Raw genomic sequence first — 23,767 nt, 5'->3', positions numbered from 1 at the left:
TTAACAACACTCATTCAATTTTTGGAGGAAAGAATTACCATTAACAGAGGCATTTTTTTGTTTGTTTTAATGTTCATATCCCTAGAGATGTAACTTCTGATGTACCTATTAGTAAACACATTTCTATAACTCAAATATATTGAGATCCCAGGAGATATCAGGCACATTTGCTGTGAGCTGCTTTGCCTGTTTAGATTCATCATCTCCTCTGGACTAAGAAAATAATACTTGATGGAAAGAATGACTTAGAAGTTTGTTTCTCAAGGAGAGGATCACCTGAGATTCAAAGGCCCAGGATACTGAACAGAGAGATGAGTGACCATCACAAACTTTGCCTTGAGTCAGGTTGCCTCTCACACAATGGTAGTTTCCCCAGTCTCAAAAAAGATATAATTCCTACCTCCTAGCTCTGCAGTGGCCACGTAGGGAGATAACAACACATGTATAGGGAGTAACATAGTATGTGATGCCCAGAAAGCACCCACTGTGAGATACTATTATTAATACTTTTGAATGCAAATACTATGGTTGGCACAGTAATTTATAAAAAGAAGAGAAACTGCTTGTGGAAGAGCTAATAGTCTAAAGTGGATCCATTAAGATTATATTTGTCTTTAAGTAACAAAAAGTCCTATTACAGTGAGTTAGGTAGACACGTGTTTATTTATCTTATGCAATCAGAAGTCCACGGGCAGGTATTCCAGGACTGCCTTAAGAGGCTAACCAATGCCTCCAAGGAGCAATGCTCCTAGCTTCCCACACCTCCATTCCTTATCATGTTGCCTTCCTCAGTGTGGAAACATACCAAACCATAGAGGTTAAAAGAGCACAAATTCTAGGGTCAGATTCCCTGGTTCAAATTTCAGCTCTCATATGTACTAGCTGAGACTTTGGACAATTTACTTAACCTTTGTAACATAATTTTCTCATACATAAAGTGAGGATATAACAACTGCACCTAGCTCAGAGAATCACTGTAGGGATTAAACAAGCTAATATAAGTAGAAGGACTTCAAACAGTGCTGGCAACCAGAGGGGAAATAGAGCTAAAATAATTTCTGTCCATATCTCATTGGCAAGAAAGACTGAGGCAGTGCTCGCTTTGCCAGCACATATACTAAAATTGGAACGATACAGGGATGATAAGCATGGCCTCTACACAAGGATGATGCAAATTCATGAAGTGTTCCAGATTAAAAAAAAAAAAAAGTCTGAGGAAAAGAGATTTCTAAGTAAGAACATCTATCACAACAGGAGATGGATTTAAACAAATAACTGTACATGACAAAACAAATACATAATGGGAGTGTAAAAATGGTTGAGGGAGGAGTTCTAAATTAGCCCAAGAAAGTGGAGGAAACTTCATTATTAGGACAAGGCATCTGAGGTGTGACCAAAGGAAGAGCAGGAACTCTGCAGGAGGACAAAACCTGGGGGAAGTATAAAAGTCAACGAACAGTACTGGAAAAGAGGTGTCTGGAGAAGACTGATGGGAAGTAACTGACAAAGGAGAGTCCATGCTATCTATAAAGACACCTGAGCTTGCTGAAAAGAGCTGAGAGCAGCACAAGGATTACAGATCTATGTGGAAGGGTCACCTTGAGGTCAGTATTTTCCCTTCAACCAGCATGGCTATATATTTTTCTCTAGGAATATTATATCTATTGGGGGACAGGGGAAATAAATTGGATGGCTGAACTGAGCAAGGCTGGATTGGCAGGGCACATACTACAAATGGCCAAGGAGTGAGAATTGAGGAAGATAGTGCGAATGAATTGACTGAAGACATGTTTAAGGATTGAATAGGCTCAAGGATTCAGGATGGTTAAAGACAACAAGGATGAACACGTAACAAAACAAGCAGAAACATGAACAATATCTAAAGAAAGTCAAATCAGAAATCAATTCTATCTTAGAAAATCTCAATCTATTCTTACATCCTCCCCTTACAGTATCCACTATCCAAATACACATCCAAAATGTATCCTGCCTCAGAGAGAAAGAACAATCACAACATGAAATTTAACTTAAAACTACTCATTTTAGTTTACAAAAACATAGAGGTTTTTTTTTTAAATGTATTATGCAGGATGTAAAACCAAGTATAGGGTAACAAAATTTGCCACCCTAAAATGTATCTCTTTGGCATGAGGATTAATTCAAGCTTATTATTTTTAAGAAACAGAAGATTCAAGAAGTTTTTTTTCTTGTGATCTCCCCCTTAACTACCTGAAAGGATTTATATAAAGGGCTAGTTCCCAGAATAGAGCTATCACCAGAGATACCTGCAGAGAATATGGGCTATTTAGGTGAGATGGGGTGGGGAAGCTCAGTTGGGCCTGGGCATCAGAGTCCACTCGGTGTTCCGCTGTCTCTGCCTGGCCCAGCAAACATTTGTTTACCAAACATTTGCTTTTCCAGCTCCATGTGAATTACTTTCCTCCCCTCTAAGGCGCCAAACCACTACCCCTCAACACCCTCTTTTGTCTTTAGCTGAAGACGGTATTTGAGGTTAGGATTTTTGCCATTCTGGAGAGTTATTACTGGGTCTCTCTCATGGATACATGTTACTAAACTTTTGTTTGATTTTCTCCTGTTAATCTGTTTCATGTCAATTTAATTCTTAGACCAACCAGAAGAACAGAGAAGGGTAGAGAAAAATTTCTCCTTCCCCGACACAATATAACAAAAGGGATATAAGAAAAATGACTCAATGAAAAGATTTACACAATGAGGCAAAAACAAAATTGAGTAATTATCATATGACTATTCTGAGCATCAAAAGGAGAATTACATTAGAGAAATCTATGTATATAATATAAATTATGCATACTTCCCTCAATGCTATACGAAATAGATTTGAGTATTGTTATCATTTGATACCATTCAAAAAATTTAAAGTACTTAAAGGCTAATGGTATTACTCATCCAAACATTGTATATGGAATTAAATGTCTTTATGTTTTTGTGCTTTGATTAGAAAAAAATGTAAGAGGTATTATGAGCAACCCAAAGAAAAGTAGATACTAAAATCTCCTCTGAAAAAGCAGAGTTCTAAAAACCAGAGAAGTTTATAACATTGTAATTCGACTTATGACAAATGAAGCTTCATCATGGCATTTCCACGGCTGCCCCAAGGGGGAAGCCCAGCTACTCAGCCTTGGTCAGGATAGAGAAATACAAGGTCAAGTGCCTGTGCTTGATCAGAACCTACAGCTGGAATGCAGATGATAATATAATGACAACTGATAGCTGTTCAAAAAAAACTGGAAAAGGTTTATCTAGTATCTCTGAAATCAGCAGAAATATTCTCTTTCTTCTCTGATCATCCACTCAGCTTTTCTCTCGATTGAGGCAGAATCCAGTATTTCCAGTATTAATAATGACAACAAAAAAAGAGCTTGGTCAAATCAATCCAGTAAATACTGATGGAAGGATACCTCAAATGCTTAATAAATTATAATCTGGGATTATGCTAAATCTATCCAGATCAGTAAAAAGATTAAAAACGGTTATAACAATGATCTCTAGTCTTAAGAAAGGGATAGTCTTCTACTTCCACTTATTAAATTTGTCAACATCTCCACCTATATCTGCACTAAAATTAAGTGAATTTAAATTAATACTTAAGCTTGTTTATAACATTCCCTGTTACAAACACTGGTAGAGTTATATAAAAGTCATGATTTTGGAAATGACTGATTTTCACAATAAAATACACCTAAGGCAAGAATTCTACAAACCAAGAATCCTCTGTGATCTGAAGTATTGTGTACTTATATTCCAAATGAAGACTATTCCTAAATTAGCAATAAAGAGGGAAGGAGAGGAAAGGGGAAGGGAAGATGGTAGGGAGGGAGGGAGGGAAGGACGGAAGGAAGGAAGGAAGGAAGGAAGGAGGGAAGGAAGGAAGGAAGGAAGGAAGGAAGGGAGGCAGGGAGGCAGGGAGGCAGGGAGGCAGACAAGCAGGCAGGCAGGTCCCACTGTCCCATGACCATATCTAATTTACTTCTGTGTTCCTGGCATCTTTATAAAGTGCACACTCAAGATATGATTAATGCCTGAATACATGAATAAATGAATGTCAAAATCAAACAAATAGAATAAACTCTTACCTTTAGCTGGACGAATTGAAAATGCTATCCTTTTTCCTGCATTTACTGGTTGCCATGCAAATTTGACAAAGTAATTCTGATGGTTATACAACCTAACCGTTCCCCTGAAGCATGTTTTCACCAAGAAGCCGTGTGGTATCAATACAAGCTCATTAGAAGATAGCTCCAGTCTGACTGGCAGAACAACTGCCATCACTAGGATGTGCCCACTGGGTATATTGTTCACTGTAAAGATGAAAGACCTGTAACACAGCAAAAGCATCCAAATTTAACGGGTCACAGCTCTTTACTGAATGGTATAATTCAGTTACATGTAAAAATGCTTTTATAATTGATTGACATCCACAATTCTTAGTAAACAATACATCAAAATAATTATAAATGTTAATTAGACTACCAGTGATATATGAATCTACAAATCTACAAATTGGTGCACATATAGTTTCTATGTTTTGGGACTAAATATATACAACAATTATTGGGGTAAATAAATACATATTTAAGAAAAGGACACTTTGATTCTAGCAAATAGAAATTAGAAAATAAATCCTACTTCCAAAATTTTCCAATGCTGGGAGATTCAAATACCACTGAAATATAAGTACTGGCTGTAGGTGGAATCACATAGGAAAATTGGTTGGTTTTCCGAAGTTCTACCAAATTAACATCTAACTGGATCAAAATATGCATAGGGAGCATATTAATAACATGTAGTAAACGAGTATTTGTTGAGTTCACACAAACATCACCAAAGTTAAGGACAGAGGGCCCTGAAAAAAAAAAGTAAGTTATTAAGTTTAATGCTGACAAATGTGTTCATTTAGTTATTTTTTTTAAGTTTTCATACCATATTGTAATCAGTCCATTTGTTTAAAATGGTACTTAAAATATTTATTATAATATCAGAAATTATTAACCAAGTTTTTATCTAAATGTCCATAATTTGATGTTCAGAGGTTACTGGCCAAAATTCAATACAGATATATACTGATTATATGGAAAACTACATGACAAAATTATTAGCACCAATTATAACTCATTCCAGTACACAAGTGTGTGTATTCCAACACCCTTTTCACTTCCATCAATGTATTTATGTTCACTTATCCAGAATTTACAGAAATTGGTACCTTTCCCTTGACTCACTGTTTAAGTTTTAAGATTTCTCCTTTAAATGCCAAAATTTTTTACATTGTAATAATATTAATAACTAGTAAGCCTTATCCTGCTTTTCTTTTTTAACAGCTTGGTTTAATTTTAACTGGTATACAATAAACTATACCTGTTTAAAGTGTAGCAATTCATAAGTGCTGATGTATGTATACACCTGCAAAACAATCACCACAATGAAGAGAGTCAACATCCATCACTCCAAAAAGATTTCCTGTGACCCTTCAGTTTTTCTGTCCCACCATTCTTCCTATTCCCTCTTCCCAGACTGCCACTCTAAATACTTTATATCACTGTAGACCAGTCTGCATTTTCTAGAGTTTAATCTGACTGGAGTAAAACAACATGGAAGAGTTTTCTCTGGTTTGTTTCATCAAGTTCTCTGGAGATCCATTCAGGATGTTTCATGTGTCAATAGTCCATTCCTTTACATGAATAAATAGTGTCCATTATAGGTGAATGTTTGTCTATCATCTGTTGATTGACACTTGGATTCTTTCCAGGTAAGGCCTATTAAAGCTAGTAAAGTTGCTAAAACATTTGTGCATAAGCATTTGCCTGAAAAGATCCCCTCATTTCTTTTGGATAAATATCTGGGAGTACAATGGATAGACAACATCGTAAATGTGTATTTAAATATAGAAGAAACTGTCAAACTGCTTTAAAGTGGCTGTATAATTTCTCATTCCCACTAGCAGTGTACAAGAGTACCAGTTTCCTCACATCTTTGGCAACAATTGAAATGGTACGTTTTTTAGCCATTCTAATAGATTAATAGTAGTATCACTGTGGTTTTATTTTGTGTTTCCCTAACAACTAACAATGTTGTGCATTTTTCCATGTGCTTCTTTGTCATTTGTATGTCTTCTAGAAAGAGGGAGGCACATGACTTATGATCTAGTCCATTTAGTTTTGGCACATGATGTTAAGGTATGGATACAAACTCCTTTTGTGTGTGTTTGTGTGTGTGTGTGACTCTAATGTTCCAGCACTATTTATTGAAAAGACTACTATCCCTTCTGCACTGCAATGCCTTTGTACCTTTGTCAAAATTCAGTTGTCCAATATGTAGAGATCTAGTTCTGAACCTCACTTATGTTTCATTGGTCTATATTTATGTTAATAACATACTGTTTTGCTAACTGTAGCTTTATAATAAATCCTGAAGTCAAGCAGTACTGTCTCCAATGTGTTCTCCTTTTTCAAAATTGTTTTGACTAGTCTAACTACTTTGTGTTTCCACGTGAATTTTAAAATGAGCCTGTCAGTTTCTACAGAAGATTGTGATGGGATTTTGACTGGAATTGTGTTGAATTTGAAGATCATATGGATCATTTCTGCTTATCTTCTATATCTCTGCATAACTTTTTGAATAAATAGAATACACTTACAGTAACTGTTTTGTGTCCTTGTCTGATAATGCTAACATATGTATCAGTATTGGGTAGATTCAATTCATTAATAATTCTCTTTATTATGGGTTGTACTTTCCTGTTTCTTTTAATGTCTTGTAATCTATGTTTGGATGTCAGACATAGTGAATTTTACCTCATTAGGTGCTGGATATTTTCATATTCCTATAATACTCTTGAGCTCTGTTCTGGAGGGAAGTTTACTTTGAAACAGACTGGTCCTTCCAGATCTTTCTTTTATGAAAGTTACCTGGGTCCACAGTAGTACTCTGAATAGTAATAATTATTCTCCACTACAGAGGCAAGAACTTCCTGTGTACTCTGCCCCAGGGTCCCATGAATTATGAGGTTTCAGTACAGGCTGGGGTGAGCAATAGACAGTTGAGCCAGAAATATTAAGAGAGATCCAAGAATAAGACAGAAAGAGTGGGTCTTAATAAGATGTTATTTACACCAGAACAGCCAAAGCAATCCTGAAAAAGAAGAGCAAATTTGGAAAACTTTCACTTTGATTTCAAAACCTACTATAAAGCCACCTTATTGACAGTGTAAAACCATCATTGGGATAAATATACAGATCAATGGAACAGAATTAATATTCCAGAAACAAACCGTGATGTATTTGGTCAACTGATTTTCAACAAAGGTACCAAGGCAATTCAATGAGGAATGATAGTATCTTCAGTAAATGGTCCTGAGACAACTGAATATCCATACACAACAATATGAATTTAGACTCTTATACCATAAACAAAAACTAACTCAAAAGGAATTACAGTCCTAAACATAAGATCTAAAATTATAAAATGTTAAGAAGAAAATAGAAAATATTTTTGACCTTGAGCTAGCTACAGATTTTTAGACATGATATGAAAAGCATGGGCTATAAAAGAATAAAATTTTTAAAAGCAAAAATAACCAACAGACTAAGAGAAAATATTTGGAAATCATGTATCTGCTAAGACTTGTATTCAGAATATATAAATAATTCTTACAACTCTATAATAAGAAGGCAAATATTCAAATTAAAAATTGGGCAAAGACATTTTCCTAAATAAGATACACGATTTGAATAGTTGTTTCTCTAAGTAAATGCATGAAAATATATTCAACAACTTAGTCAATAGGTAAATGTGAATCAAAACCACAATGATATAACATTTCACACCCACTAGGATGGCTGTAATCAAAAAGACAGAAAATAAAAATTACTGGTGAAAATGTGGAGAAATTATAACCCTCATACATTGCTGGTGGGACTGTAACTTTGTGCAGTTACTTTGGAAAATTTTCGGCAATTTCTTTAAAAGTTAGACACAAATTTACCATATCACCCAGCAATTCTACTCATAACCGAAAGAGATACAAACATATGTTCACTCAAAGAATTATATGTCAATGTTTATAGCAGCATTATTCACAATAGCCTCAAAATGGAAACAGCTTAATGTCCATCAACTGGTAAATGGATAAACAAAATGCATATTCCTAATAAAATGAAATACTATTTAGATATAAAAAGGAACAAAATATTTATACCTACTACCACATGGATGAACCTCACAAACAGTAAGCTAAGTAAAAGAAACAATGTAAGAGAGACCACATATTGCACGATTCCTTTTACATGAAGTGTTCAGAATAGGCAAATCTATAGAGATGAAAGTTGACCAATGGTTGCCCGGGGTTAGGGGTGGGAATAGGAAGCAACTGCTTATTGTCATTGAGGGTAATAGCAGCATTATAAAATTGAATTGTGATGATGGCTGCATAAACCTGTAAATTTACCGAAATTCACTGACTTGCATGCTTGGACCTGGTAAATTTTATGGAATATAAATTATACTTCAATAAATCTGTTTTTTTTAAAAAAAACCTAAAGACTTCGGTAGGTTTTTATAGATTCTCACCAACAATCACTTGATGAATTAGCTTTGGTGTCAAAATTAAGCCACAATCATGTTTTTCATGGGCTGTAGATGGCTCTGATTTAAGTCCTTTGAGAACCTGTAAGAAATTACATTATTCTAAAATTAATTGTTCAACATTAACAAAAGATATTTAAGAATTCTCATGGTATAATAAAATTTAAAATACTGCACATGCCTTTCTTCTCAGAGACTTTGTCTCCTTGGATGCTATGTTCCTGGTACTTAGCAACTGGTTACATTTGATCCGACACTGTGCTGAAGATAATTCCTCTTCTATTTCCGCTTCTGAGAGTGTGGGTGACTTTAGACCTGACGCTGGTTGTAATCCGATGTCTATATCATTATATGAGTACGTATGTTTCCTACTGAAATCATAATTATAATTGAGGCTAAGTCTTTTAGAAAATGCATCATTAAATCCAAATATTCCAAAAAGTGCATGCTGTTACTGAATCCACTCAGACCCACTTAAGTAGACAGAAGCACTAATCTGCATAAAATTGCCCTCTGCTGAGGGGACTCTATTCTCCAACACCTGCCCAAAGAAGCTGCACCCACTCCACCACATCCAGGGACAGCTCACCGTCAATGACCGACATGGAGCACAAAAGACAAGTCCCTTTGGCACAAGACAGGAACAACGTGTTCCTGTCTTAATTTATGCTTAAGAGACCCTAGGCTTTGGGCTGAGAGTAAACTTTATTTGAAACACATTATTTCTGAGTTACCTCCCCTGCCTTACTCTGCTTCCCTCATCCTGTACAGACTTCTCTGAAAAGAACATTCTCCAGAAATCACATGTGCTGGAATTCCTGTCTCAAAGTCTGTTTCTGGGGAAGTGCACCTAAGACATTCCCAAATCAAAAGCAAGAAAGGAAGGGGAGGGTAATAGCTCAGTGGTAGAGTATATGCTTAGCATGCATAAGGTCCTGGGTTTAATTCCCAGTACCTCCATTAGAAAATAAAATATTTTTTTAAAAAAGGAAAGAAAATAATTGCAGTTAAAGTAGTTGAGTGTTTTGCTCTTTTCACTGATTAAAAAGTCATTTAAATCACTAAAAAGAAACTAAGGAGGAAAGAAAAAAAAGTCTGGCTCTATAGGCACCACAATCTGTTTCATACAGTCTGAGGAAGTGAACTTTACCTCTGTGCTTGTTTCTGCAGGCGCACATTTCTTAAATATTTAATGTATCTTGTGTAAGAGTTTTCATGTGCTTTCTTATCTATTTTTTCAAATTCAGTATACGCAAAATCAGGATCCACATAGGTATATCTTGGAATCTTTGTGAAAATTGTCCTACAATATGAGGCAACTCATATTAATATTTATATATATATATTTTCATTTATTCAATCAGTATTTATTGAGTGCCTATTAAGACAGGACTTGGGCACAGAATGATGAAAAGGACAGGTTGTAGTCCTTTCCTTCATATTCTATTATATATCAAGATATTATTACATGTAGAACTAGAATGATATCTAATGGTTTTATTAATCTAATCATAGAAAATCACGAAAGTCACTGGGATGTAATAGTACCTACCCTCAACCCATTACTGGGGAATGAGTCAAGTAGGCAATTTGGGCAGTTCTAGATTATAGATAGAACTAGTCTCAATCTGATTAGTGTTTCTTAAGGGTTAATTACTTTTATGTCATTGTGACCAAAATCAGAAAAAATATATAGAGAGTAATGAATTCTTTTGTTAAATCATGCTATTCGCCTAACATCTCAGACCTTATGAAATATCCATCAACAATAAATCTATACAGGAAAAAAAAATCCAAAAAGAACTGCAAGTCATATTCACTCAACTGGGATCATGTTCTTCCTTTCACCTACATTTTTTTCCATAGAAACAAAAAGTATTCACTTCTTTTGCCCTTGGTCTACCCCAATTTCAGCAAATTTTATTAATCATTAAAATCCTCACCCTCAATAATTAATTCAGAAGTATAAACCTAGTAGTCATATATAGTCGAATGAAATTTAATCTAATATTTCTCCCCATTTTCAACAATTCCTCAATGGTTATAATAAGACAGCTTTAACTGAGTTAAAGCCTTTTGAGAGAGTGCAGCAAAAAGTGAAACAAATGCTTTGTTATTCAAAGATAGTTTTGATATACTTAAATCTCTCTTCAGGCTCTGGAACCTCAACCACCTTTATGACCTAGAAATAGTTCTGACACTTCAAGTCCCCATGTCTGTAACAAAGAGAAAAGGAGGGACTTAGAAAGGAGTAGTAGAGTAGATGCCTGAAGGGACAAAGAGCTGGTTATGCTTATCAGCTCCTTAAAGAATGAACTTCAAGAAATACCTCTGAAGCTTTGAGTAGGTGATTTTTCTTTAATGTGCAAAGTACAGGGGACAAAAATTACTATGTAAATAAAACATTCCTCCTTATTTATTTATTTAAAAAACTATCTACTGAGTGCCTACTATATACCTGACACTATTCTAAACACAGGGCATACAGCAGTAAATAAAAATTAGACAAAAATTTTCTTATCTTACTTTCTTCTCAAATATTGAAAAGGTGAAATACATCAAAAAATAAGATAGCGATTATAATTACCAACAATCTAATGCATCATAAAATCTCACTACTTAAATTTTTGTTATGAATTGCTTGCCAGAAAATAACTGGATAAATTTTGTATTTCTATTAGTATGGAAAAGAATAAATTGAGGAAAATAATTATGTCCATGGGATAAAAAGCAAATGCTTATTAGCCTCCTTCAAAAAAATCCTGGCATTTTTACACCATGTGATTAATACTGACTTAGGAACAAAACGTAAATGTTAAATTAACACATTATATCTCTATATAGATATATTTGTATAAGCACAGGAGAGAATTGAAAATGATACATTTAAAAATTGTTTTCAGCAGCTATCTCTGCAGAGTGGGATGGATTTTCTTTTTATACTGTATAATTATTTAAAACTGGAGTCTGAATAATTTTTACACTTCTGTGTTTTATGGTACTTGTCAAATAAAAAAGAGAGATAAAGGCTCATGTGGATGGAATTTGTGAAATAAAATCATAACACAGACTATATAAAAACCCAGAATTTACCAACTGTGGATAATAAAACAATTATGGCCTAAAAAATCAAATGGTATTTTAAGAAAATGGCTGTAAAAGTAAGTCAGCTTGAAGATTCACCCAAAGTAAAGAGACAAGTAGAGAAAGCCCAGGGATATTATCAAGTTTAGATAGTTGGCTAGTAACATACAAGCAGGAAGAAAAGAAACCCAGTTTGCCCTCAAATGTGTAAAAACCATTCTTGAGCTAAATGGTCCAGATAAAGATGTCAGGATGACTGGTTTATTCTCACTAAGCACTGACAAGGTAGTGTTATGGAAACAACAGGCCAGTCAAGAAACAAGCACCACTCGGAGGGTTGGAGTACTCAGATGTATTACGCCCGCGGGCTCAGAGGGGCTTCTGCTCCGAAACTCTGAGCACCTCCAAGACATGCGCATCAGGTTTTATAGGGTAAAGTACAAGCTTGGGGTATTTGGCCTATAGGCATGGAACAGCTTTAGCAGCATCATCATCACAAAAGTGGAGGCGGGGAGGGAGCAAACCAACATTCCAAAGCCAGATATGTATCTTTGAAAACCCAGCTGGCTAGCAAAAGAAACATGAACAGCAAACCAACACTAATTAACCTAGATTTACAAGTTAGTCTAGCAGAATTCAGATCAGTATTCCAATACTTAGATTTGTGAGTTATCTTGTTAGCCCAGTCCAGCCTCTCCTTCACATTCCTAGACTTGTGAGTTATCTTGTTAGATCAGCCCAGTTTTTCCTTCACAGTAGAAATTTCTTTCAAATTTGAATAAATTCAAATTGAGGTTTACTATCACTTATGATCCTATCTGGGGAGGTTTTAGTTAAATTTGGGAAAGGTTATTGGTAATGTGACTCTGAAGGGACTGAAAAAAGATGATGGTAAGGATGAAGAAGATGATGCTGAAAATGAGGATGACTGGTTTATCACAGTTTAAAGTTTTTTTTTTTAAATCTTAGATAAATTCAAGCTCTTAGCCATAATGAATGAACATGACTACTCTGAGGACTTTATACATTTCTAAAAGTGATTATTTCTTTTATTCTTTTATACTTGTCAACAACATATTTTAAGAATCATCTGGTAAACCATCTGTAAGTCCTGGCAAGCACACAACAGAGACGATAAGATGTTAGATAAAGCAAATACAGTAGCATTCAACAACCACTCCTCCAATGTAAAAACAAAAAAAGAGAAATAAAATTTTACTATTGTTATTAATATTACCATCATTAATTTGTTACAGCAGGATCTGATAAGATCTCTGCATGTCATGTTAGTTACCGCATCTTTCAAAATTTCAGATTTTTAATACAGCACATTACCTGAAATGTTTATGCTCATCTCCAGACCTGATACTTGCAGCTCGGTCATTGGGAAAGGCTATCATTGCATCCTTTATTAACTCTTTATTTGTGCTATGATTGTGAATTTGCGTTGCAGTTGACTGAAGCATTGCAACAGGTGCATGATCCTTGTATTCCACCAAGTTTTCCACTACAAACTGTCCAGTAGGATTACTGACCAAAGGGGATATACCTTTTAGGGAATTGAATATTAAATTTAAATATGGCTTTTTGAATTTCTATGAACTAATTAATACATTGGTTCTAACTTAAAGCTAAACCCCTAAACACATTTAGAACATACAATTTTAATAAATGGATCCACATAAAACAATTTAGCAAAATAATTCATGCATAAGTAATAATAATGCACACATAAAAACTAAAACATGGCAATTTGAATAAGTGGGTTGGCCCATATGAAAGTGATATTTTTATACATTAAAGGGAGCTGAATATCAGCAATTTCATATGGTTCAGTGTATAAAAGATAACTGAGGATTAGATGAAAAGCAGCGGCAAGAAAATCCATAGAATGGTCAAAACCAGCTTATATTACAGACTCAAACAAAAAAGTAGAATAATAAAATATAAAAACAATTTAAATATTCCATAAATTTTATAGATCACTAAACCAGTATTATTCAAAGCGAGATTCTCAAAATGGCACACACAGCATCTGCTGGAAACATGTTAGAAGTGCAAATCGTTGAGTCCCAACAGAGATCTACTTAATATTATCAGTCCTGGGATGTAGGACAGTGATATGTTTTAACAGGCCTAGACGTATGCAAAAGGTGAGGACCACTAGATAAGACCACATTTGATATATACAGCTAAGCATTAGTATGTTAAGATAACCTGATATTAACTAAAAATAAATAAGTAAATAAAGGATAAATGTCCCCAACAGCATACCAGGATTAATTTTCATCACAACTTTCTTGGTGGAAGATTTACAGACACTACTGAAATATAAACATATCTGATGGAAAGGTTTCAGTGATGACGACTGCAAAGTTTCATCTGCCACTGAGCCAATAATCTCTATAAACTGCTTCACATTAAAGACTCCAACTTGATGTGGAATGAATGAACAAGTCACATTCTGAAAAAAAGAAGAAAAGTAACCAACTGCTATAGGTTGAAGGTTTACGAACTTCTAAAACTCATACATTAAATCCTAATGCCCCCTGTGATGGAATCAGGAGATGGGGTCTTTGAGAGGTGATTAGGTAATGAGAACAGAGCCCTCCTGAATGGGATGAGTGCTTTTATAAAAGAGGGTCCACTGAGCTCCCCAGCCCCTTCCACCACGTGAAGATACCACAAGAAGCCTGTGACCAGGAAGAGGGCCCACACCCGACCATGCTGGCACCCCGATCTGGGACTTCCAGCCTCCAGAACTGTGAGAAATTATTTTCTACTATTTATAAACTCTGCAGGCTATGGTATTTTGTTATAGCAGCCCAAATGAATTAAGAAAACAATATTTTACTGTTAGGATGAAATAAAAAGCAAATCAAAAAATACTGTTTATAATATTTTAAGGAAAGCTAGTTTATCATGGTGATATGAAAGTCTTAAGAAATGTATACAGCATTGACAAACCTTTAAGATATAAATTATTAGAAAATTACTTAAGAAAAAATTAAGATTAATGGTACTGAATCACTTTCAGAATGGCAGATTAAGGACCTCCAAAAAATGTACTCCTTCAAAAAGAGAAGGAAGACACTGGGAAAATTGTCAAAATCAATTCCTCAGGTATTTGAAAATTACCTAAAATCTTGCAAAATCCAGAGTATTTATTTAAGAAAAAAAGGCTGACTCTCTGAACAAATAACAGGTTCTGTGGCATTTTTACCTACTGTAATCCCAACCTCTTATTTCCAGATCTGTTCTCTCTTTGAAAAACAAGAGCCTTGCAACTATGGTAGCTGTGACAACTATAAGCCTAACAGCCACTGAGGGAGAATGGGTTTGAAGCTCCCCAAAAACCCCATTCCCAGAGAACTATTCATATGCGTCTTGTCTGGAAGAAAAGCCTAGTATGAGGGCATGTCTTTAATTGACTTGATTCAGAGCTCACTCTATATGAACAACTTTCTCCCCAGGGTTTGGCCACTCTCCCTTCAAAAGAAAGAAAGAAAGAAAGAAAGAGAGAGAGAGAGAAAGAGACAGGGAGAGACAGAGAGAGACAGAGAGAGAGAAAGAAAGAAAGACAGACAGACAGACAAAAACAACAGCAACAAAACAGCTGCAACTGTTGAATATTACAGCAACCTGAGATTTAAGGTTAATAAGAGGCTAAACAAAAAACCAAACAAACAAACAAAAAAACCCCCACAAAATATTCAGAGGATATCAGAAAAGCTCCAGTATATTCCTGGGAATCTAGACTGTTACACAAACATGCAGGAGGTGTACATTCCCAGGAAAGATTTGAGAAAGATCTTATCTGTTACTTCTGGCTGACTTTGAGACTCCGTACAAGAAGGAATTAAAATCAGAAAGAGTTGTAAACTACCTGGTAGAACACTGAAGACATGGCTATGCAACACACTTACATAGAGGTACTCTGCAAAAGCTGTGAGACATAGGAATTCATGAATTTAAGAAAGTCGCTGCCCAATCATTAGCTGAACCACGAAATTAACTGAACAATCCTTGATTGGCTGTACATAACAAAGAAAACAACTTTTACAGAATTAGTCTAGAAATTCACTAAACAAACAAAATAACAACAACAAAGAACAATGACAATATATCCTGTGGGAGATGTGGTGTCCAGAGTGGCTAAATTATTTATAATGCCCACTTTTCAACAAAAAATCTTGGGACACCCAAAGACATAGGAAATTATAGCCAATACATAGGAAAGTTGCAGTAAATACAAACTGCCTCTGAGGAAACCTACATGTTGGACTTATTACAGAAAGAAAATAAGTCGATTATTGTAAATATGTTCAAAGGACCAAAAAAAAAAAACATTTCTAAAGACTTAAAAGAAATATGGCAACATGTCACAAAATAGAGAATATCAATAAAGTTTAGAAATTTTTAAAAAAGAATAAAGACAAGGAAATGTGGGCAATTCACAAAGAAGTGTAAATTAAACAATAAGTAACCAATGAGTCAAAGAAGATATCTCAGGGGAAATTAGAGAACACTTTGAGAGGAAGGAAAACTAAAACTCAACATATCAAAACTTACAGAATGCAGCAAAAGCAGTGATTGGAAATAAATTTACAGCAGTAAGCACCTATATTATAAAAGACAAAGGCCTTTCATCAATAACCTAAACCTCCATAGACAAGAGCAGTAATACATAAAACAGAGAATAGACAACAGAAAATCAACAGACCTGAAACTGTCTTTGAAATGATCAATGATACTGAAAACTTTGGCTAGATTCACCAAGGCAAAAAACAAAACAAAAACAACAACAAAAATCTCAATTTACTAAAATCAGGAATAAAAGATAGGACATCACCATCAACTCTACATCAATAAAAAAGGAGTATGAGGAAATATGCCAACCAACTGGATAACCTAGATGACATGGACAAATTCTCAGAAAGATATAAACTTCTGAAAATGGTTCTAGAAGAAATAGAAAATCTGAATAGCCCTAGAATAACAAGACATTGAAGTAGGAATTCAAAAACTTCTGACCAAAAAATGTCCAGAACCAGATGGCTTTGATGGCGAATTTTACCAAACATTAAAAAAATAATTCTTCACAATCCATTCCAAAAATTAGAGAGAATACTTTCCAGCTCCTTCCATAATACTAGTTTTACTCTAGTATCAAAACCAAAGACATTCAAGAAAACTAGACTAATGTCCTTTATGAGTATATAGGCCAAACTCTACCAAATATTACCAATTGAATCCAGCAACACATACAAAGGATTATTCGCTATGTAAAACTGTGACTTATCTTGGGTTTGTCAAAATATTTATTTATAAATCTAAATATCAACCAATGTAATCTGTAATCCTAACAGAATAAAGGACAAAAACCACCTTATCATTTTAATAGATACAGAAAAAGTGAGAAAATACAACACATTTTCACAAAAAAACACCCAAAAAATTTTGAAATAGAAGAGAACTTCCCCAAGTTTATAAAGGCAATCTATGAAACACCCACAACTAACACCATACTTAATAGAGAGACTAAATGCTTTCCCCTTAGATTAGGAAAAAGACAAAATATCCTCCCTTGCACTTCTATTTAGTACTATACTGGAGGTTCTAGCCAAGGCAATTAGGTAAGAAAAAAGAAATAAGATCCATCCAAGTTGGAAAGGAAGATGTAAAATGATCTCTAGTCACATATAACATGATCTTATATCCCAAAGAATACATTAAAAACTATCAGAATAATTTACTTCAAAGTTGCAGGATACAAGGTCAATATAAAAAAATAGACTGCCTTTCTACACACTAGCAATGACTAGTCTGCAAATTAAAAATACAATTTGGTTTACAAAGCATCAAAAAGAATACTTAGGAATAAACTTTTAAAAATAATTGTAAGTCTTATACACTGAAAACTACAAAGCATCATTGAAAGGAATTTAAAAAGACATATAAATGGAAAGAGACTCAATTTTCATGAATTTCAAGAGGGCAATACTCCCAAATAAGTCTACAGATTCAATACAACTCCTATCAAAAATCCTAGCTTTTGGGTTTGTGTGTGTGTGTGTGTGTGTGTTTGTGTTTTCCAGAAATCAGTAAGCTTATTCTACAACTCACATGGATATTCAAAGGTGCTATACTGGTCAACAATATTTCTTAAAAAGAGCAAATTTGAAGGATTCACATTTTCCAATTTCAAAAATTACTACAATGCTGATCTGTACATTGTGGTACTGGTATAAAGATAAACATAGATTAACAGAATAGAATTGTATGTCCAGAAACAAACTCTTACATTTATGGTCAATTGATTTTTCAATAAGTGTGACAAAATTCTGAGATAAGTAGACATTTATATATAAAAGAATAAGTTTGAACCTCTAAATAACACCATAATTTACAACAAACACCAAAAATTAATTCAAATGGATAATACATTTAAATGTATGAGCTAAAATTCTTAGAGGAAAACATAGAAATAAATCTTAATAACCTGGAAAGTCTATGACTACTTATATATGATACTACAAAAAATAGTTAAATTAGACTTAATAAAATTTTAAATTTCTGTACTTCATCGGACACTAGCAAGAAAGTGAGAAGACAACTTACAAAATGGGAGAAAATATTTGTAATTCATACATCCAATAAGGGACTTATATCCAGAATACATAAAAGAACCCTTGCAGAACAACAAAAAGACAAATATCCCAAGTAAAAATGGAGCATTATTTGCAATAGCCAAGGGTTAAAAACAATCTCAATGTTCATCAATGGATGAATAGATGAAGAAAATGCGGTACACACACAAACACATAATGGAATACTGTTTAGGCTTTAAAAAGAAGGAAATGCTGTCAGTTGTCACAACATGGATGAATCTGGAGGACATCATGCTAAGTGAAACAAGCCAAACACAGAGAGACAAATACTACATGATCTCACTTACATGTACAATCTAAAATATTCAAACTCATAGGAGAGAGTAGAATGGTGGCTACCATAGGCAGGGAGGAGATGTAAACAGGGAGATGCTGGTCAAAGAGTACAAAGTTTCAGTCACTCAAAACTGAGTAAACTTTGGAGATATAATGTACAGCATGATGCCTATAGCTAACAATACTCTACTGTATACTTGAAATTTGCTAAAAGGGTAAATCTTATGTGTTCTCACCAATAAAAACAAATGGTAACTACATGAGGTGTGAATATGTTAATTAGATTTGTTGTGGTGATCATTTCACAATGTACAAATACATCAAAACATCAAGTTGTACACCTTAAATACATAAATTCCTATTTGTCAATTATACCTCAATAAAGTTGAGGCCAAAAAAACCCAAGAATTTTGAGGATAAAATTGACAAATAATTATAAAATATATATTTACTGCTACATCCCTTCAAAGCACTTTGATCTATATTACAAGGTCTAATGTTTCCTTTTGTTGTATAACATACTTTGTTTTGATGTTAAAAAACTACATACATAAGAAAATATATGCACACAAAAACTTGTACATGTATGTTTACAGTAGTACTCTTCATAAGAGCTAAAAGGTGGAAACAACTCAAATGCCCAATAACTGATGAATGGATAAACAAAAGGTAGCATATTCATTCCATGGAATACAATTTGGTCAAAAAAAAGGAATGAAGTACTGATACATACTTCAACATTGATCAATCTTGAAAATATTATGCTAAATCAAAGAAACCAGAAACAACATCCACATGTTGTATGATTGTATTCATATGCCATGTCAAGAACAGGGAAATTTATAGGGATAGAAGATAGATTAGTAGTTACTAGGAGCTGGGGAATGGGGAGCAGGAGGAGTGATTGCTATTGGACACTGTGTTTCTTTTTGGGGTGATGAGAATGTTATGGTCTTAGATAGTGCTGACAGTCACACAACTCCGAATATACTAAATAACACTGAATTACATACTTTAATATGTAAATTTTATGGTTTGTGAATTATACTTCAATAAAGCTGGTACTTAAACATTTTTTTTTAATGGAGGTACTGGGGATTGAATCCAGGACCTTGCTAGTGCTAAGCACATGTTCTACCATTGAGATATATATCCCCACCACCCAAAGCTGGTATTTTTTTAAAAAAGAATCTTACCACACTTCCAAATACTCTTTGACCAGACCATGGCAGTCAATGTCCCTCACATTTTCTAGACTGAGTTTTCATTAATTTGAAACGTATCAGTGCTAGAGAAATCCAGAAATGTAGAAGGCTAAAAATTATGTTAGGAAATTAACTATCAGCTATGGGTTTTTTTTTTTTTTTTTTGAGTTTGAAAATTACATATGCCATGGGGAGTTCCCAAGAGCCCCTCTCAATTTGAAATTCCCAAATCGGTTTCAGAGATGCACAAAAGTATATATTCCTTTTTATGCCCAGAAAATTATGTGCCGACCTAAATTTAAGTGGCAAATATATTTCAGGTCTGTACTGTATTATAGAAATTAAACACCTATGTCAATAAAACAATTTTCATTTAATATGGAAGGAAATGGCCTTTACTATACCCTCTTTAAATTCCTTTCTCAACAATGAGTTATTACCTGCTCATCCACATATTTATCCGTTATCACACATGCATCTTCTCTAAACACAGAGATTTCCCCTCTACACTCCAACGGAATTAGCCTTTTCATATCACATCCACTTAAATTGTTGGCTATCCTCATTTTCTCAACACATCCCTAACCTACTGTCACTAATTTTATTCCTACCATATATTAAAAGATAGCCTATTGGTATCATTTTCTCATATATATTTCACGCTATAAATTGTCTCTTGTCTCCTGAGTACTTGGCTCATTCTTAAGATAATGCTAGTCAAAATTGAGGTTGCAGGCCACAATAGGTTCTGGAACTTATTCCAGCTAGCAAAAATAAAGGATCACAAAGGGTGCAGGACATATCCTTCCACATTATAAATTCACCCAGCCTTTGTTTCCTTTGTGCTATTATTTCCCATCTTTTCTAAAAAACTGCTATTTTTAAATCTTTCACTCATTTTGCTCCTCTCACCACTTTGTGTGTATGATGTTTTTCCTCAACTTCCACCCCCACTCCCTCTTGCTGGTATAGCTTCTGCAGGAAATTGATAATCAGTGTCTTTCAGCTTCAAAATCTTTAACACTTGCAGCTGGCTGCTAAGAGAAGTTGACCAGATTCCTGGGATCCTCCCTTCTCAGTTTCTGTGATCAGAGAAAATCAGCTATATTTTGCAAGATATGCATGTTACTGGAGAAAATGGATTATGTTAGTAGGATTAAGAGACTTAGACTAAAGGAAGTCTAAGAAGCCATTAAAAAGAAAATGTTTCATATAATGTGGTTAACACTGGTTTCTCTGTGAAGACTAATCAGCTCTATTGAAATTGGGGAAGGGGGTGTCATCCTAATGAAGGAAGAAGTTATATATATGAGCTGCGTGCCTTTAAACATGTATACAAAAGTTCTTGATCACAATTGGGAGAAAGCTATCAATAACTTTAAGAACCATATCAATATGAAGCAGAGGAAAGATAACATAAGAACCTGAGGTAAAACTGAAAGCACCCATGTTTGCTACTGTTTAGAGCAAAGCTCGGCAAACTTCTATAAATTATTACCATACAGTAAATACTTTAGGCTTTATGGGCCATACAACACTCACAACTATTCAATTCTGCCCTTGTAGCATGAAAGCAGCTATAAACAATAGGCAACACATAAGAGCGGCTACATTCGAGTAAAAGTGTACTTAAAAAAGAAAAAAAGATCAGATTTGGCCTATGGACCATGGTCAGCCAACTATTGGTTTAAAGGATCTGAGAAAGAGCTGAGTAGTGAGAATGAACAAAGCAGCCCCTGACAGCCAGAGGCCAGCCTGGTGCTCACAGGTGTGCCTCGGTGTTCAACTCTTCCGCTCTGCACAAGCAGTGCAAGGTCTTGGCCAGTTAAGTACCATATGTTTCCAGTTTGAAAATTCTACTCAACCTTCAAGATCTGGCTCATCTATTACAATCATAACCTTTTTACCTGGCTGGAAGTTAACACATTGTCCTCTGAGTTTCTATTATCACCTTATTACAAATTTCTTTTAACCTATTTTGCCGCCTTCTTGAACACTACCCGTTTGTGTTTATGTCTTACACTTTTTTAGTACTTTTAAAAAACCTCTTACCTGGCTGAACGTTGTAGGAAAGGAGGCAACACGAATGGGCTGCCCTTGGCAAGGGGCCTGGCGGCTCTGGCTGAGTCCCCTCAAGGCTCTCACCACTACTCAGTGACCTCACTGGTCTGCTCATTGCGCGGAGGGCTTGTGGCTGGAGCCGGAGCTGGAGCCCAGCCCGCGGCTGCAACCAGCCGAGCAATGCAGGACCAGCCCTACTATGCCGCCACGCCGCCCACGTGGACCCTGCTAACTAGCAGCACTGCCCCAGGTGGCACTGGGCCTGCGGCGGCCAGACACACCCTTGCTATGCCAGCTGGAGGCGCTCTACGAGTCAATCCATGACCACAAGCACCTGTACCAAGGCCTAAGCCAGTCATCCTCCCTGCACTCAGACAGCTCCTACCCACCTGACGCTTGCCTGTCTGATGACAATGAGCCTCCCAATACCAATCTGACCCCCCACCCGCCACTCCTCACTGGGCTCCAAATGCACAATGACCATGACCAGTGGTTGCAGGGTACCTTACAGGCGAGCCTCTGAAGAGCTGAGCTAGGGGGAGGGGAAAGTGGGGCACGCATCCCTCAGCAAGTACTCAGACTACAGTGCCCACTTTCCCCCATACCACCTCACCTCACAGAAGGGCAAAGCCTGGACCCCTCAGTGGCAAACTGCCACCATCCCGCCTCTCCTGTCTTGGGTTAGCTTGCACTAGGGCGGGCACCAGGGCTCAAGCCTCTGCCTGTCACACTGAACCTCCACTTCTCCCACATGTGTGCACCCTAGCTTGCCCAACCTTCCATCTGGCAGCGGGGCCCAAAGCATCCTGCACTCCCGTCGGCATTTCTGGGACTGGGATGAGTCCCTGGAGCACCTCCTTTTCTGTTACTGGCAGCTGCTGGCTCAGATGCATCGCACCTCTGGTCTCTGGGTCTCATTGCTCCAGGACCCATTCCTGCATCTAGGAGGGCCAAGGCTCTGTGTTGGATATTTAAGCTTAGGGGCCAACCTCCTGGGTACGTAGATAAATACACTCTCACTCACACTCTCTCTCTCTCACACACACACAAATCCTTAGAAGCAACAACTATGTTTTATAGTTCTTCACATACCCTACAGTGTGAAATGCTTTTCCTGGCACATGAAAGGCACTTAACAAATAATTATAGATACTGTGTGGGTGCCAAGACACAAGTATTCATGACTAGGCCACAAAAGAGATATAATTTATAAACACTGGTACAACAAATGTAGTTTTTAATCTTCTGTATGGCTTTTTAGCCAACCTTAAAATATTTAAAGAATGTGAAAGCATAGAATAGTTACCTTACCTGCATACTTCCTTCATCAATCTTGCCCCTTTGAGGATCAATTTTAAAATGTGCAGTTTTCTTAAAGTGGTACATCACAGGAAGTGATTTAGATCGATTTTGCATAACACACTGAATCTCTGAACGTCCACCGATGAAACAAGGTGCAAAATTAAGGACCCTTCCTGGATCAAACTGTAATAAGACAGGAAGTCCTGAACCTGTCAGGGCTAATTCCACTTTCTGAAATTGATCACCTGTAAAAGCAATAATAGCTTTTTAACATAAAAAGTGTTGTAGGAATCCATAATATATTTGCTCAGTGCTAATAATGTCATCTGAAAGACTTGATGAGACATTGGTAGTTCATTCAATCTTTTATTCAACACAATTATTGAGAGCCTTCTCTGTGCCAGGTACTCTCCTAAGCCTTGGGGATACGGTAGTGAATAAAACAATGTTCTTGCTCTCAGAGAATTTACATTCTACTGAGATGACAGTCACAATAAAATAAATAGGAAAGGTAGGATAAGACAGAGTACAATGTCTTGGGACTAA

General features: G+C 35.7%; 1 protein-coding gene and 1 non-coding gene across 2 annotated transcripts in view; one reads left to right on the top strand and one right to left on the bottom strand.

Annotated features, from left to right (window-relative positions):
* Positions 1-23,767, bottom strand: part of CFAP47 (cilia and flagella associated protein 47) — a 359,639-nt gene that overhangs the window by 317,334 nt on the left and 18,538 nt on the right. Inside the window, exons 8-15 of the mRNA XM_032474648.1 lie at positions 23,231-23,466; positions 13,981-14,170; positions 13,042-13,255; positions 9,773-9,925; positions 8,804-8,990; positions 8,608-8,704; positions 4,669-4,885; positions 4,116-4,357 (exon numbers count right to left, since the gene is read on the bottom strand). Coding sequence (XP_032330539.1) covers positions 4,116-4,357; positions 4,669-4,885; positions 8,608-8,704; positions 8,804-8,990; positions 9,773-9,925; positions 13,042-13,255; positions 13,981-14,170; positions 23,231-23,466 — 1,536 coding nt within the window. The remainder of the gene's footprint in view (positions 1-4,115; positions 4,358-4,668; positions 4,886-8,607; positions 8,705-8,803; positions 8,991-9,772; positions 9,926-13,041; positions 13,256-13,980; positions 14,171-23,230; positions 23,467-23,767) is intronic.
* On the top strand, positions 1,094-1,198 carry LOC116662352. The gene has a single exon (XR_004318388.1). It is a non-coding gene; the product is annotated as a U6 spliceosomal RNA (small nuclear RNA).

Source organism: Camelus ferus, chromosome X, assembly GCF_009834535.1.
Source record: "Camelus ferus isolate YT-003-E chromosome X, BCGSAC_Cfer_1.0, whole genome shotgun sequence".
Classification (NCBI taxonomy): Eukaryota; Metazoa; Chordata; class Mammalia; order Artiodactyla; family Camelidae; genus Camelus; species Camelus ferus.
Note: the sequence above shows the minus strand (reverse complement) of the source record. Positions and strands in the feature narration are given on the sequence as shown.